At 33.1% G+C, this 16,782-nt stretch overlaps 1 protein-coding gene across 3 annotated transcripts in view; it reads left to right on the top strand.

Moving 5' to 3' along the window:
* The window catches only part of LOC135834407 (sialin-like), a 46,758-nt gene extending 30,120 nt beyond the window's left edge, over positions 1-16,638 (top strand). For all 3 annotated transcript variants that reach the window (XM_065348270.1, XM_065348271.1, XM_065348272.1), the window contains exons 2-11: positions 1,466-1,576; positions 4,998-5,215; positions 5,308-5,544; positions 5,629-5,713; positions 10,274-10,494; positions 14,261-14,410; positions 14,558-14,690; positions 14,780-14,935; positions 15,022-15,107; positions 15,221-16,638. In XM_065348270.1, the coding sequence (XP_065204342.1) occupies positions 1,489-1,576; positions 4,998-5,215; positions 5,308-5,544; positions 5,629-5,713; positions 10,274-10,494; positions 14,261-14,410; positions 14,558-14,690; positions 14,780-14,935; positions 15,022-15,107; positions 15,221-15,409 (1,563 nt within the window). In that variant the 5' untranslated portion in view covers positions 1,466-1,488 and the 3' untranslated portion in view covers positions 15,410-16,638. The remainder of the gene's footprint in view (positions 1-1,465; positions 1,577-4,997; positions 5,216-5,307; positions 5,545-5,628; positions 5,714-10,273; positions 10,495-14,260; positions 14,411-14,557; positions 14,691-14,779; positions 14,936-15,021; positions 15,108-15,220) is intronic.
* Positions 16,639-16,782: the final 144 nt, after the last annotated feature.

Below are 16,782 nucleotides of genomic sequence, written 5' to 3'. Positions count from 1 at the left end.
TTCTACGACGAAGCACAGCCAAATAGGTACTTATGATCTTATACTATATAGAGTACCTATATCTGGAATATATATTCGAAATCCACAAATGTACATTCTGAATGTATGAAATTTGGTTTATAGTTATAAAAATGTCCTTTCTATATGCTTCTTTATTTATTCTTATCACAGACTTGAACGTTGTAAGCATGTGTTTTGACGGTTCAATGTTACATATTATAGACTAGAAGTACCAACGTGCTATACATGTGTAGCCTATTTTGTAAATGTACCTAACCTACCAAGAAATAGCGCCGACTGATTTATCGTCGTTGATTGCCTGACAGTTTTGTCAAAATGATATCATTGTTTCGCCTTATACATTGCATTATAAAGCACTGTTTATTATTTTCAAGTACATACATTTATTGGTAGAACACACAAATAGGCAAGTATACGGAAGTATAGGAATGTCTTTCTGAAAAAAAAAAAATTAAAAATTGTCCAGTGAGCACTTTCTAAAAATACATTTACCTATTCTTCATATGATATCTAACTAGAGATGCCGACGAAAATACTTCGTTTGCAGCAAATTTTTATGCTTCGAAGTGTTAAATTATTAGTACGTAAGCATAATTTATATAATATAATGTGCAAAATTTTGTACTCAGGGTTTCTCATAATTTATCGTTTCAATTTTGATGATAAATTCATAAAAGTTAGAGTGGATCACTCCAAAAAAAAAAAAAAAAAGGTGGACGAATTTTGACCAACAATTCAGCAGAGACCTTCATTTTGCGTTAAAAGTTACTCAGAAAATTTTTTAGCTTCGGGGAGGCTCCTGGAGGGGAGAAATGTGCTCTGAAAGATGAAGCATTTTCGAAAATATCGTAGATTTTTCGCCCCTTTTGCTAACCAACCTGTTTGAAATAAAAAGGGCCCAATCCCAAAGGAAGTATTTGAGATTCTGCGTCAATCTATCACATTATTTTTGAATAAATTTGTTTTGAAAATTTTTTCTTCGCAAATATTTCGCAATAATTTAGCCAACATATTGAAAGATAATAAATCACTCCTGAAACTGGAGAAATATTTTGGAACGAAGAGGGACAGTTTTTTGGTCATTACTGGCAAATCAAAAAAGCTAGCCAAAAACTTATGATTTTTTTCGTTTTTTTGAGATTGGCAATAATGACCAAAAAATTAGGAACGTAAAAAATCACGATTTTATCGAAAATGCCCCCTCTTTGAGAGCCCATTTCTCCTGTTCAGGGGCACCTCCGGAGCTAAATGTTTTTCTGAGTACCTTTCAACTCAAAATGAAGGTCTTCGCTGAATTTTGTCAAAATTCGCTGACTTTTTTCAGGGGGGGGGGGGTCGGCACCTATCAAATGTTGATTGAATAATTTTCGCGTTTACTTTATTTTAAAATGTTATAATATGTATTTATTTATTAATTTAGGTACAAATTTATTTTTATTTACAGATTATTAAAAAATTGAAGGAAAAATGTCGGTTCTGGATAAAAATCGCAACAACCATATCAGGGTTCATGGGTCCAATATGAAATCATGTACACCACTACAAAGCGTCCAAGGTAAGTTACTTATTACATTTCTAGCCCATTCCTCGTATCATTATTCAAATTATCGGTATCAGAATATTCAGAATGGCGAAGGTAGAGTGAAGTGGAGGCATCGAGGGCTTCATTCCAATTAAAATCTGAATTCGACGTCTTAGAATTAGTGGGAATTGACAATTGACAAGTCACATGACTATAGGTACCTACATCGAATTTTCAAAATTTCTCAAACGTTTCTCAAAATTGGATGGAGGGAGAGGAGGTTGAAAAAGCAATAAGAAGTAATATTAGAAAAATACGTGAGTAAAAATTTAAACTTAGCATTTCTTAAAGCCTAACGAACAATTTATGACCTGACTTTTGAGGTTTTATACAGTAGGAAAGGGGAAGCAGGTAGTTTGGATTGAAAAAACAAGTCCATGCTCAAGCTCAATCCCAACTTTCGAACATTTTTTTGAGTCATCTGACAAAGCAGAATAGAAAGAGCATACAAAAATGCATCTCCAGCCCCACTTTTAGGTAATGAAGTGCATTTTTTGATTCTGGAAGAATTTTTAAAAATCAAATTTGGATCAAAAATGAAAAAAAAAAATCAACAAAATGACAAAGTTTTACGAAATTAAACTAGGAATCTGAAAGATGTGCCCTTTTTCGGACCCTCCGAATCTATTGGAAATAGTTTCAAACCAGTTTGAGCAGTCTTGGAGTCTATAGATGATTTTTGTGAGTTGAAATTTTCGTAATTTTCTAAAATGACCGAAATTAGTCAAATTCGGTTTGGAAGAATTTTTTTTTTTCATTTCAGGAGTAATTTTCAGGTTATTTTTCTTCTTCTTCTTTACGCACAAATCACCGGAAACAGTCAATTTTGGGTTTTCAAAAATTCACCAAAAATCTTAAAAGAAATTCGGCTTGCTGACATTTTGACAATTTAGAGTATTTAGGGGTAATTCTCAAAAAAAGTTTAAAAATCATGTAACCGGTGGTTTACTTGTATACTATTGACAATTGAAATTTTTTTCAGTGGTATTGTGTAGATACCAACTCGGGCATCACGTGCATATAGTTTAACGGCCGCCAACCCCCCTCCACTATGGGTCAAGTCCTCCCAATCCCTGAAAACTCCATCGTGGCCTGTAACCACTTAAATTTTTCAACTTCATCTTCAAAAATGAATTACACTATCACTTTTTCTGAAAAAAAAAAAAAAAAATGGTACGTATTATTATATGATATGAGAGTAAATGACAGAACTGATATAAATTTTTGGAATGATACTTATACCCTGAAACCGAGGTCATAAAGTGATGTAACCAGTTTTTGGTCCATCGCCGTGGCCAATTTTTGTTAATTTTTTTCTGGCTCTCCTATTCGATTTTTTTAAAGGTGAAATGGGTACACTGTATCGTTTTAGTGATTGTAGTGCTGCACCCATTTCAAATCCATCAAGCAAATGCAGTTAACCAGTCTGCAAATTGTAATCTGTGAAAATTGTACAGATTTCCTTTTTTTGGATCCATCGCCATGGCTTATCATTCTCACGTTTAAAAGAGAAATTTTTTTTCTTGAAAAAAAAAGAAAATAATTATTCAAATAGTAAGTACTTGATGACCACACAACTTTGAAAATTGAAAAATTATTGATTCTATTACTGGTAAAACAAATTTTTGTTCTTTTTTTCTTACGTCGTGGATAGTACAGTTTGGTGTTTCGTCGTGGCTATCATGATTTTTTTGTCCACGGCGAAGGAAAGTACCTACCTTATCATGTTTGAATAATCCCATTAAAATGAACCTGGTACCTACTTGATGAACTTTTTGTGAGCTAAAGCTACTAATAACTGCTCCAGTTATACCTATACCTACCCAAAAGTAGTGAACAGCCTTTTTTTTCAACATGTGACATCAATTTTTTAAAGCCCCTCCCCCCGCCCCTATTGAAGATGATTTGGGCCTGAAGTCATTTTTGGGGTCCTGGGTATGTCTAGAATCAAGTCCCTTTTGAAAAAAATTCAAAAAAAGGTTTTCATTTTCGAAACATTTTAGTACTGAAATTTAAAATTTTTTGGAAAATTACCCTTAGACTATGCGTATTTCAAAAATTTCGGTTCCGTTCAAATTAGAAGTGAATGCCTTGAAGTATATTTTTTTGGAAATTTCAATTTTCAAAAATCTCTTGGAGACTTTAGAACCAACTTTTCAGAACGGTTAGAAATCGTTTACAATCAATTTTTATTTTTTGGGATCGAAAGAAGGCATCATACCAAGTTTTAGCTTCCTCGGTCAGTTTGATGAAATTTTGATTTTTTTTCTTCATTTTTGACCCAATCTGATTTTCAAGAATTCATCGAGAATTAAAGACTGCTCTTTAGCACCTGAAAGTTTGGATTTAGGCTTTTAAAATTTCAATTATTGATCTTGGATTTGCCAAGTATGTACCTATTTACCCAATTTTTGTTGAAATTATTCCACACAAACATATTTTCTGAAAGCTCAACCAGTCTTGAGCTATGAGCTTTTAGAATTTGGTACCTGTCTGGTTTCTCTAAACATCTTAAAGTCGTGAAAATTATATGAGTTTCATTCGCCTCCAATTTATTGGAGGATTAAGACAGAAAAGATTGTGGTCATTTTACCAGCTGTGGTCTCAAAAGTTCTATTTCGAATATCTTTAGATATTAACTCCAAGTAAATTTCACAACATGGCTTAATATTTTCGAGGAAATTTCACATTCTGAATCTGAGTCATTTTAGGAACAGAAATCCTACATCTGCAAAACACGTAAATGGTGGTCTATGACTCCGATAACTATTACACGATATTAACAACTTACCGTTAAGAAATTGCCATCGTTGCTAAAATTTCATCAGCACAGTTCACAACCATTCATATTACACGGCAGATTTTTGGCTACGATCCTAATAACACTTTCATTGTACAGCATCGACGTCGACTCTTTATTCGTCTTTACGTAGGTACAGTTTCGCGACCACGTTTTCAGTCGCTTTCTTTCATGTTGTGGATAATTATTCGTGCAAGCATACTGCGTACAGATTATTCGCAGATTACGCACTTCATTTAATTTTTTTGTCTGTTTTTAATGGGTTTGGTGAGTAGAGGATTGTGAGGGGGGGGTGGTTTTTTCACGAGCAGTTTGGGTTGAATCATTCGTAGTCCAAGTAGTTCAAGGTTTTTTCAGATGTAGGGATATACGTAGTCGTACAAATGGGGTTATTTTTAAGCTTATTATTCAGTGATCGATGTTTTTTTTCTCAAATTTGTGAATAGATGCTTAGACAGTTTTTCTTAAAATTCAATATTCCTTATGATGAAAGAAGGTTTGAAAAGTGGTCAAAAGTGTTGAAATTTGAGGGAATTTTGACCAGAATTTTGATAGGTACCTAATTCAACATTATTTCTCTGTTATTTTCCACAGACATGGTACCTGCTCGTTTAGTCCTCTACATGCTCTCGTTCACTGGGTTCTTGGTGAGTTTCATGATGCGAACAGACATAAACATCGCGATGGTTGCGATGGCCAAAGCTGACATACCCAAAACCACTAACAGCAACCTCAGCCAATTATACTGCTACACTCCAGTGACAATAACAAACACCAACGATTCCGTCACACAGACTTCCTCATCCACAATGGTACGAAATCCTGCAAATTTTAATTCACAGAAACACCCTTCCCCTCTACCTTAGGTATTAATGAAATCAATCTTTGACTTGGCACGTTACAGGAAGAAGGCGAATTTGACTGGGACTCGACAACACAATCCATCATACTTGGATCATTCTACTGGTGTTACGTATTCTCACAAGTTATCGGTGGCCTACTGACTCAGTACTTTGGTACCAAAGTTGTATTTGGATATTCGCAATTCGTCACCGCCATTTGTTCATTACTGATACCCCAAGCTGCTGTAACACATTACGTGCTTGTGATAATTCTACGTTCCATCCAAGGAATTGCTTCGGTATTATGATAATTTTGATTAAGTATACTTTTTTACTGTAGTTTCTAATTTCTCGGTCTTCATAGTTCATGTCCTCTTTTGCAGGGTCTAACTTGGCCTGCCATGTACGCTTTGGTTGGTAAATGGATACCATCCAAAGAGAGGAGCAGATTCATGTCGTCATTCCAAGGTTAGAGGCAGCTTTGAGCTAATTAATATTTAGAATCTAGTCGTGAGCATTTTTATTGAGTGTTTTTATTCGCTCGTAGATCGTAGCAGTAGTTCTGATTTATTAGTACGAGTAATTCATAAATTAGTAAATTGCCAGTGGTTTTCATAATAGTCAAAAAAAAAAAAAAATATGACCCGAAACGAACCATACGATTGATTATTGTGTCTCGTCCTTATGTTATATAGTCATTGCTCATAGTCAAGGTTACCCACTTAATGAGAATTTAAATCATTCGCGAAATAAACGGAAGTGCAGTTGCAATATGAAATTATAATATTTCCAAGAAGTTTGAAAAATTGACCTCATATTACAGGTGATTAGGTACATTTTTTCTTTGGTTGAATTTATTAGAGAGATCTATCAAAAATTGTGAATTTTCGAAGTTAGCTCTTGTTTTTTTTTCACTTTCAAACGCTTTTGAGATTAATTTTACCAAAGTCAACAGAGACTTTCATTTTGAGCGAAAAGATATTCAGAAATTTTTATAGTTCTGGAGGTGATCCTGGAGGGAAGATACAAGTATATGAGTCCTTGAAAAGGAGATTCTCAAAAAAAAATCGTTGTTTTTTCGCTACAGACCCAACTCAACCTCTCTGGGAAAAATCACCAGATTCCAAAACGTATACCATTTGAGATTCTGCGTCGATCGAGGTCTGGGTCATTTCCATTAAAATTCAAGACCACTATAGGATTCTATGTGGAGTGGTTGAAAATTTACAAATCGCTCATTTTTGGGTAAATTCGTGTTTTGAAAATTTTTTCTTCTGAAATATTTCGAAAAATTTTAGGCCAAAATACTTCAAATATCATTTCTGAACTTGAAGAAATATTTTTGAACGCAGTGGTGCCAATTTTTTGATCATTTTCATCAATTTCGAAAAATTGAGAAAAACATCTAAAATAGCCCAGTCAAATACAATGTACATAGCATAAAAAAATAGGTGAACCCAAACATTATTGCGATCGAAGTTTTTTTTTGGTGAATATTGTCTAGGGTGGTATGCTGAACAACATACTAAAAGTCCCCGCCCCTACCTCACGAGCTAACCCCCCCACAGTGGATCAAAGCCCCCCAAAATCAGTTTTTCGTCAAAAACTCCTGAAATATTGAATTTTGAGTAAAATGAGCTCAATGATCATTTCATCTCCTCTCCAATACCTATCAAATGAGCTATCGAACAACTCCCTAGCCTCAAGGGGGGTGGTGCTACGACCCCTCAAAGTGACGTGATTTTAATAAATTTACATTTTATGACTTGGGACTTGTAACCTGTTCTAATTGACAAAATGAAGTCAAACTTGGGGAATGGGATTCTTTTGAGAGCCAGAGTTGACCTCTGGAGTGGGGAGGGTCAAAGTTGAAAATTACAGAAATGTAATTTTTTTGGAGGGGCATAACATGACCCCAAATAAATCAAAAAAGGTCCAAAATCATACCATCGGACAGTATTCTCATTGTGATTAACATATCCAAATTTCAGCTTCCTAGGTCATCCCCACTCCTTTTAAGATGGAAAAAACCGAAAATAGGGGCAAAATAAGGGGATTTTTAACTTGATTCCGCTTTAAATTGGGTGGGGATGACCTAGGAAGCTGAAATTTGTAAATGTTGATCACAATTGGGGAACTGTCCGATGGTATGATTTTGGACCATTTTCATCTATTTGGGGTCATGTTATGCCCCTCCAAAAAAATGACCTTTCTGTAATTTTCAACTTTGACCCTCTTCACTCCAGAGGTCAACTCTGGCTCCCAAAAGAATCCCATTCCTCAACTTTGACTTCATTTTGTCAAGTAGAACAGGTTACAAGTCCCAAGTCATAAAATGTAAATTTATTAAAATCACGTCACTTTGAAGGGTCGTAACGCCACCCCCCTTGAGGCTAGGGAGTTGGTCGATAGCTCATTTGATAGGTATTGGAGAGGAGATGAAATGATCACTGAGCTCATTTTACTCAAAATTCAATATTTCAGGAGTTTTTGACGAAAAACTGATTTTTGGGAGCTTTGATCCACTGTGGGGGGTTAACTCGTGGAGTAGCGGCGGGGACTTTTGGTATGTTGTTCAGTATACCATCCTAGATAATATTCACCAAAAAAACTTTTGATCCCAATTATTGCATTTTGACTGGGCTAAAAACGTTGATGACAACAACATTTTTTCAGTTTTTGAAATTGGAAGTATGATAAAAAAATTGGCACCACTGCAATCCGAAATATTTTCTCAGCTTTGAAAATTATATTTTTCAATATTTTTGGTAACGCAAAATATTGAGAAGAACAAATTTTCAAAAAACGAATTTACCCAAAAATGAGAGATTTGTGAATTTTAAACAGTTCAGTAGAACCATAAATAGGCTTGGATTTGAAGGCAATTGCCTCAATAATATCTTTTGGGACTGGGTCATTTTTTCCAAAACAGATTGAGTGAGACTAGAGCGAAAAAGTACAATTTTTTTGAAAATGTCCCCTCTTTAAGAACTCATATTTTCCCTCCAGGGGCACCTACGAAGCTGAAATTTTCTTTGAATGTCTTTCAACTCAAAATGAAAGTCTCCAATGAATTTAGTTTAAATCCTGTAAAAAAAATTTTTGCGATTCTCTCTTGAAAGTATAATAACAGGGAGAAGTGTGTACCTATTTCCCCAGTTATTTCGTACAAGCCCCCCCCCCTCTCCTTCTCAAACCGTTTTGGAAAAAATACCAAATTTCTGAAGCACATTATTTGAGATCCTGGATCAAGCTACGCCATCCTGCAATTAAAATCCAAGATCACATTTTGTATGGCTCTACACTGAGCGGTTACACATCTGCAAATCACATGTATTTGGGTAAATTCATATTTTTAAAAAATGTTCCTTCATGTTTTGCATTAATTAAGGCGAAGCGTCGTAAAATACCATCTTTGAAACTGGGGAAATATTTTTGAACGCAGTGGTGCCAAAATTTTCTTAATTTATGTCAATTTCAAAAAAGCGAAAAAAATTGTCAACTTTTTGGATATTTTTCTCGTTTTTTTTTTTTTTTTTTTTTTAATTGGCAATACTTAATGGGCAAAAATTGGCACAATTTTTTCCAAAATATTTCACCAGTCCCAAAAAATATATTTTTTGATGCTTTTGCATAATTTATGTAAAATATTTTAGGAGAAAAAATTTTCAAAACATAAATTTACTCAAAAATGAGAAATTTGTATGTGTTTAATCGCTCAGTAGAACCCTAAAAGTAGTATCAGATTTTGAGGACTGGCCCAGCTCGGTCGAGGCAAATCTCAAATACTTACTGTCTTTTGAGACTGAGCTATTTTGCCCAAAGTAGGTGTGATGGAGGAGAGGGTGGAGCGAAGTACGATTTTTTTGAAAATGACCCTTTGTTTAAAGACCAATGTATCTCTCTCAGGGGCACCTTCCGAGCTGAACATTTTTCTGTGTAATTTTCAGTTCAAAATGTACGTTTGCATTGAATTTGGCAAAAATCCTCCAACCTATTTTTTGGCGATCCATCCTCATGTCCATAGTCTACTAACTTGAGATCTGGCAAGTGCAATAAAGGTTGAATTTTTGGGAGAGACTGTAGGTACTTCGAAATCAATGTTTCAAATTTTAGTGAATTTTTTGAAAATTTAAAAATCACAAGAACGAAAATTTTTCCATCAAAAATGTATTCTTCTTCAATTTTTGGCGAATTTTTCGAAAATTCAAAAATCACCAGAATGGAAATTTTTATAGTAAAAATAAGTAAGAATACTTGAAGATGATCACAAAAAAAGTCGGTGAATTTTGATCAAATCCAGCAGAGGGAGAACTTCATTTTGAGTTGAAAGTTACTCAGAAAATTTTTTAGCTCTGAAGGTGCTTCTGTAGAAGAGAAAAAATTGATGATTTAGAATAACAAAGGTTTTAAACTTTTTTCAGAAATTTAGTTTTTTTTTAATTTTTTGTTACAAACTTAGGTGCTTTAATTTTCATTTTCGAAATAAAATCTTATATTTCATAGAGATATCATGGTAGCCAAATTAGGAGTTAGCTGTATGAAAATTCAATCAGTGCATAGATAGGTGTTGTTACGTAGAAGAATAGTCTGATAGTAAAATGTTACGAAAAAGTCAACTTTTTGAATAGAAAATTTGAGCATCGATCCCCTCCCTTCTCGCTTCTCATCCTCGAGCACACCAAAGACTACACCAACTACTGGGAATTTACTCGTTAATGGAATGGAAAAAAAAATTGTTTAGCATACATTGGAGCATATCCTAGTAATGAATATCTACGAGAAAGCAAAATGGTGTTTGCATTTTAGGAATATAGGGGCACACAGGCGTATACCGCAGAGCGATGGAAGAGCTCGCACCAAACAAATTTGGTACCTAAACACCACTCCTGCGCCGGTGATTTTTTAGTGTAGGCAGGCAGGAGGAGGATATCTAGAGCTACTCATAATAATAATTACCTAGACGAAAGTTCGTCGTCATTTAGGTAGGAATGATCGGTAATTGTGGTAATTACCTCTGGATGACAGGGTTCAGTTTCGGAATCGGATTGACGTACCCGTTATGCGGATTCCTCATCGCTCGCTACGGCTGGAGGAGTGTTTTCTACACGACTGGAACCTTGGGCGTCATGTGGTGCTTTATTTGGTGGGTGCTGGCATTCGACGCGCCTCAAAAACATCCCCGAATCACCAGGAAGGAGCTGGATTACATCGAGTGCGGTATTGGAGATTCCATCATTATGAGAAAGGTTTGTATACATATTTACCTGAGCCTATTCTTTCGTTATATTGTGTATAGGTAAATGATTGTAGGTATAGGTACCATAAATCCATAAAACAGGAGGTGATACCTATACTTATACGTATTATTATTTTCTTTTATCGACTTTCACGAGTACAATGTTGAGGGGGCGGGGTTGTAACAGTCATATATTTCACGCATGCCAACGTAAACTTGAAAAATGAAATATGCACGAGGCCAAGCGATGCTTTTGTAACCTTATCTTTTGAAATTTTTTTTTAATATTTTAAAACCTTCGTCGCGTTGTATACGTATGTCCATCAAAAGAATTTACCCTGTTTCCATGACGACCTTTTTGTACCTTACTTACTATATCGAATGTTACACATATTTATTCTATTTATAAAATGTAGGTATATAGGTAGGTAATGAATAATCGTGGGAAACGTTATTGAAATACCCATGAACTTGATGGGATATTTGTATATGAGGTTTATTTTTGTTCCATATAGCTCATTATCATTAAATTTAAATTGGAGTAATTTTCCATTTTCCTTGTTTTGCAATCTTCAATACTTAACATCATTTCTCATCTTTGGCATACTATCGTTTGATTTCGATCGAGTGAAAATAAATTTATCTATTTTGAGAATCTTCCTCTATCCCTCCTCTCTCCACCATTAAAAATTTTGAAAAATCTGAAACTCTTGATCTCCCAAAATTAGTTCTTGATAAATAAAGTAGGTACTATTGAAACAAATTTGTTGAAAAATAGAATTTTATGGTCATTTTTTTAGATTTTAAATTCCATATTTTATGCAAGCTTCTTTCTTTAAAACTAAGAACCTACGTTTGAGCTGATTGAGAGCAAAATATGAATTGAAAATTGGTCAAATTGATGAGAAAAGTGTTGATAACGCTGGCCAGAACAGACAAAATAAATGCAAAAATTTTGTGCGTAAAAGATACCTACTTAATGAAAGTGACACAATATTTTGACAAAATTATACCTACATATGCTTGAAATTAGGTAGTGTATAAAGTTGCTTTACTTTAAAAGAGTGAAATTCGCAGAAAGTTGATAAAATATCCAAAAAGTTTTACGAGAAAACATTTCCTAGAATTTGTCAAAAATTTGTGAATTCAAATGAGGTGAAAATTGTACAAAATATCTGCAACATTTTTCAAACCTGACATGTCAAAAAGTAAAAATTAACTTACCTTGAAAATACGAGTATGTAAAACCTGGTGAAATATGATGACAGTTTTTTAGAATATTCAGGCCATTTCAAAAATCACTCAAAACGTGATGAAAGTGATGCGTAATTGTTGAAAATCCTGGGGAAAAAATGACAAAGTTTTGCCAAAATTATCAAAAAATTAGAAAAATTTATGGAGAAATTAAAAATTGTGTCGAACACTTGATGCGAAAAATTTAACTCAAAGTTACCCGTAATTCACCTAAAATTTCTCATAGTTTACCAAAAATTTGTAATTTACCATAAATTATCTCAATTACCCAAAAGCCAAAATTACCTGTAATTTACCAGATATTTCCTGTAATTTACTAAAAATTCCGTTGATTACCCAAAATTACCCGTACTTTACCCATAATTACTTATAGCTGGATTTCTCACAATCAACTCTGATTTACCAAAAATCACCAGCAATTTAGCATAATTACCAATTAATTGTTAATTGCCAGTAGTTTACCTAAAATTACCTGTAATTTACCCAATATTACCATGATTACCCGAAGTCACCATGATCAATCAAAATTATTGCTCACTGGTAATTTACCCAAAATCACTGATCATCCCTCAAAAATTGCCAGTAATTTACCGAAAATTACCCGTGATTTACTATAAAATTACCTGTAATTTACCAAAAATTACCCGTAATTTACCAAGAATTACCCGTAATTTACCAAGAATTACCCGTAATTTACCAAGAATTACCCGTAATTTACCAAGAATTACCCGTAATTTACCAAGAATTACCCGTAATTTACCAAGAATTACCCGTAATTTACCAAGAATTACCCGTAATTTACCAAGAATTACCCGTAATTTACCAAGAACTACCCGTAATTTACCAAGAATTACCTTAATTTACCAAGAATTACCCGTAATTTATCATAAATTACCCGTAATTTATCATAAATTACCCGTAATTTACCAGAAAATTACCCGTAATTTACCAGAAAATTACCCGTAATTTACCCAAAATTATCCGTAATTTACTCAAAATTACCCGTAATTTACCAAAAATTTACTTGTAATTTACCAAAAAGTACAAATAATTTACCACAAGTTACCAGTAATCAACCAAAAATTACTGCCAATTTACCAAAGAAAACAACAACAACAGTAATGCACTTAAATTTACTTGTAACTTACCAAAAATCTTCTGAATTACTCAAAATTATCTGTAAGTAATGTACTCACAATTTCTTACTAAAAATTTCAACGATTGTCCAAAATTACCCATGATTTACCCATAATCAGCCAGTGACCTGCCTATAATTACCTATAAATTGATCTTCACAAAATTACCTGTGATTTACCTAAAACCACCTGTAATTGACCGTAATTACCAGTACTTAGTATTATACGTCATTACTCATTATTTATCAAAAGTTACCATAATTACCCAAAATTACTGGTAATTTACCCAAAATCACTGATGATTTACCTGAAACTACACATAATTCACCAAAAGATTACCCATAGTTTAACAAAAATGACGCATAACATAATTCACCAGAAATTTCTGGTAATTTACTAAAAATGACTGATAGGCATTTTACCAAGAATTATTGAAAGGTAATTCTGGTAATTAACCGAAAAATACCAGTAATTTACCAAAAAATACCAGTAATTTACCAAAAATTACAAGTAATTTACCAGAAATTACCAGTTATTTACAAAAAATAAAAATTATTTTCAATTCATCAAAAGTTATCAGTATTTACCAAAAATTACCCATAGTTTACCAGGAAATACCTGTAATATTTACCAAAAATTACCTGTAATTTACCCAACATCATCAGTAATTTACCCAACATTATCAGTAATTTACCCAACATTATCAGTAATTTACCCAAAATTACTCAAAATTACCCGTAATTTACCAAAAATATCCGTAATTTACCTGAAATTACCCATAATTTACACGAATTCACTGCGAAATTGACCGCAATTCACCTGAAATTGTACCCATGCATTGGAAGTGTTACTTCAAACTGAAAGGGCTCGAATTTTTTGAAAATTGAAAAACTAAAAAATTTGACTTTGATTTTTTTTTTGAATTTTGACAGTCAATTTTGATTTTTGGCAGAAATTGAAAAATGAATGAAATCCAATTTGCAGAACTTTAAACGCCCTAATAAAAAGTGTTTATTGTTGATATCTAGCACTTCAAAAATAATCAAGACTTCTCCAGTCCCTCTCCTTTCCACGATTCTCTTTTTCTTCCGGGGGATTTAGAGGTGAACTGAAAGCGTGTGTCTTAATAATTTTTACATGGTTGAACTTGGAAAAAAATTTTATGGAATTTTAAAAAAATCTACTTATGAAAATATGTAATATATTTTCTTCGGTCATTTGAGAAACGAAAGCGAAAAACATCGCCTACCTCTCGCTGTAAATTATTTTTTTCCTTTCAACTTTCAAGTAGACTACCTACCTGCCTCATTTAGCTGCATTATTTTAAAAATAATTGAAAACTTCCAACACGTTTAATCCATTAACTAATCTCGAATGCTTTTACAGGGTTTAAAAGTGCCTTGGATGTCTATATTCACATCGTTACCAGCCTGGTCTATCGGAGTAACTACATTCGGACGGATTTGGGTACATTATACATTCATCATTTCGGGACCTAAATACATGAAAAGTATTTTGGGTTTTGATATTCAAACGGTACGTTCGCCTAATACGAGCAAAAATTTAATCACTACCTCCTATCTAGTAAAATAATATAGGTACATATTGTATTAATCTAGGTACTTCCATCGGTTTACTTTTATGAATGAAATAACTAACTGTTGATTGAAATATATTTTGCAGAATGGATTGATGAGTGGGACACCATTCCTTTGCAGTTATTTTGCCTCGGTTGTGTTTTGCTACGCAGCAGATTTTCTCATCATTCGTAAGGTCATGAATTTGACCAACATACGTAAATTATTCACCGCATTATGTAAGAAACTCATTCAAAAAAATCTATCCATTTAAACGATAGAATCACTAATTTTAACAATACCTATGTGTACTTATTTCTTTTTGTAGCTCAAGTTGTTCCTGGATTACTCGTCTTACTCATCATATATTTCGGTTGTGATAAGGTATTAATTCTAATTACATGGTTTTCGGTAGTAACACTGATAACAGCCTCGTATGCTGGTGCTATGGCAAATATTGTCGATATTGCTCCAAATTTCGCAGGTTAGTAGTCCCTAAAAAATTTCCAATTAAAAAAAATTTCCAGTAAAACATGGAATACGAGTGAAGCTGATTTATTTTTTTTTTAGGACCAGTACTAGCATTTGCTCAAACAATACACATGTCAGCAAGTTTCCTTTCACCAATAGTTAACGGATTTTTGCTGCAAGAAAGCGTAAGATACCTATTCATTCACTTAAACCTACCTACCTATAGAATTTCTTAAATCCTTTCACCTCGTCTTCATTTTATTCTTCCATTTGAAAATAATTTGTTGGCATTTTACAGCCGAGTTTAGACCAATGGAGCAAAGTATTCCAGGTGACCAGTGCTGTAGCCATAGTAACCTATTTTTCATTCCAATTTTTCGGTACAGCCGAAGTACAAAAGTGGAACTACCCAGATAATAAATTACCTTCGAGTTTACAACAAGAAGGCCTGTTACCGGACGATAAATCGCAACAGAATGATTCTTAAAAAGTGTGCCAGTGTCTAAGTTTTAATTTTCTTACTCAATTTTTATCCTGTTGTGTACGTTTTTCTGGCCATCTTGTTAATTAGCATTTTTTTTTTTTTGTGCACTCATGACAATAGATGTGAGTTACTGATTTCAATTTGGTATTAGTATTTTATTTTATGACGGATTTCAATGATGATGATGAGTTTTTTTTGTGTTTTTGTTTCCTTTTTTTTTTTGAAATACGATATCAAAATTGATTATTAGTCGAATAAGTTTGTTATTTAAAAAAAAATAATAATTTTAATTTGTACTTATTTTATGTGGTAAAAAACGTAACCGACAGTTGCATTATGCGTTGTAATAGTGATTTGATTACCTATCTATTTAATTTATTTAAGAGTACCTACCTCTGTGCTGTAAGATGAGATTTTTTTTTCTTGTTTTCTCTACAAACGAAATACCAATTAACATACGTATGTTGTATATTTTGTAAGAAGAATGTTTGGGTAAAAATAATAGTATATGTGAAAGCGTAGTCTGTGATAACTAAAATGATCGTGTTAAGGCGATGCTTACTATATACCTGTTTTCATTCTGCTTATACAGCATTATTTTGTTTTAAAAGAATATGTATAATATTTATATACGATTGTTGTTACTACTACTTATGTGTCAATGTATTATGGAAAAACTGTTTTTTTTTTTTTTTAAAGTTGACGATGAATGAATTTTTATAGCATCTACTGGCCATAAACTGCAGCATCGCCTTGACCATTATAAATTTTGAGAGAGGTATAACCAATATAAATACATAAACGACTGATAGTAAAAAATTTTAAATTCTACATTCCGATATGCGCATAGCTGTACCTATTACCTATGTTTTAAGATGTGGGTTATTTTTGCAACTATCCCCCCACTTAAATAAAAAGGATACTTTTTCTCATATTGAGGGCCTTCGTTGGAATATATTTTTTTTATAAGCTGGTAGTTGTGGATGTCAGTTATTTTTTCTTCGTGAATACATAATATTATTTTATGCAGCGTTGGCTTATATTTTCATAACGACTGACTATACAATATAACGCATCATTTTTATGGTTATTACCTATGTTTTTTTCATATTTTGTTTTTTTATTTATCTACTATATACTTACTGAGACATAGTACATGTTTACCTAAATCTATGTATGTAATACCGATGTCTTACATAATTCAAAATAGAACTCTGATAGATGTTGTCCGATTTTATTGTGGATTTATACTCGCAAGAGAAATTTTGAAAGGGCTTTGTACGTGGATTTGAGCTTTTTTTTTCAAGTTAGAGTCTATGGGAAGTGGAGAGGAAATATTTTAACTCTTTAATTGCAAAATTCGGAGCATTGCATTT

The sequence above is a fragment of the Planococcus citri genome, chromosome 2 (assembly GCF_950023065.1).
Source record: "Planococcus citri chromosome 2, ihPlaCitr1.1, whole genome shotgun sequence".
In the NCBI taxonomy this organism is placed as follows: Eukaryota; Metazoa; Arthropoda; class Insecta; order Hemiptera; family Pseudococcidae; genus Planococcus; species Planococcus citri.
Note: the sequence above shows the minus strand (reverse complement) of the source record. Positions and strands in the feature narration are given on the sequence as shown.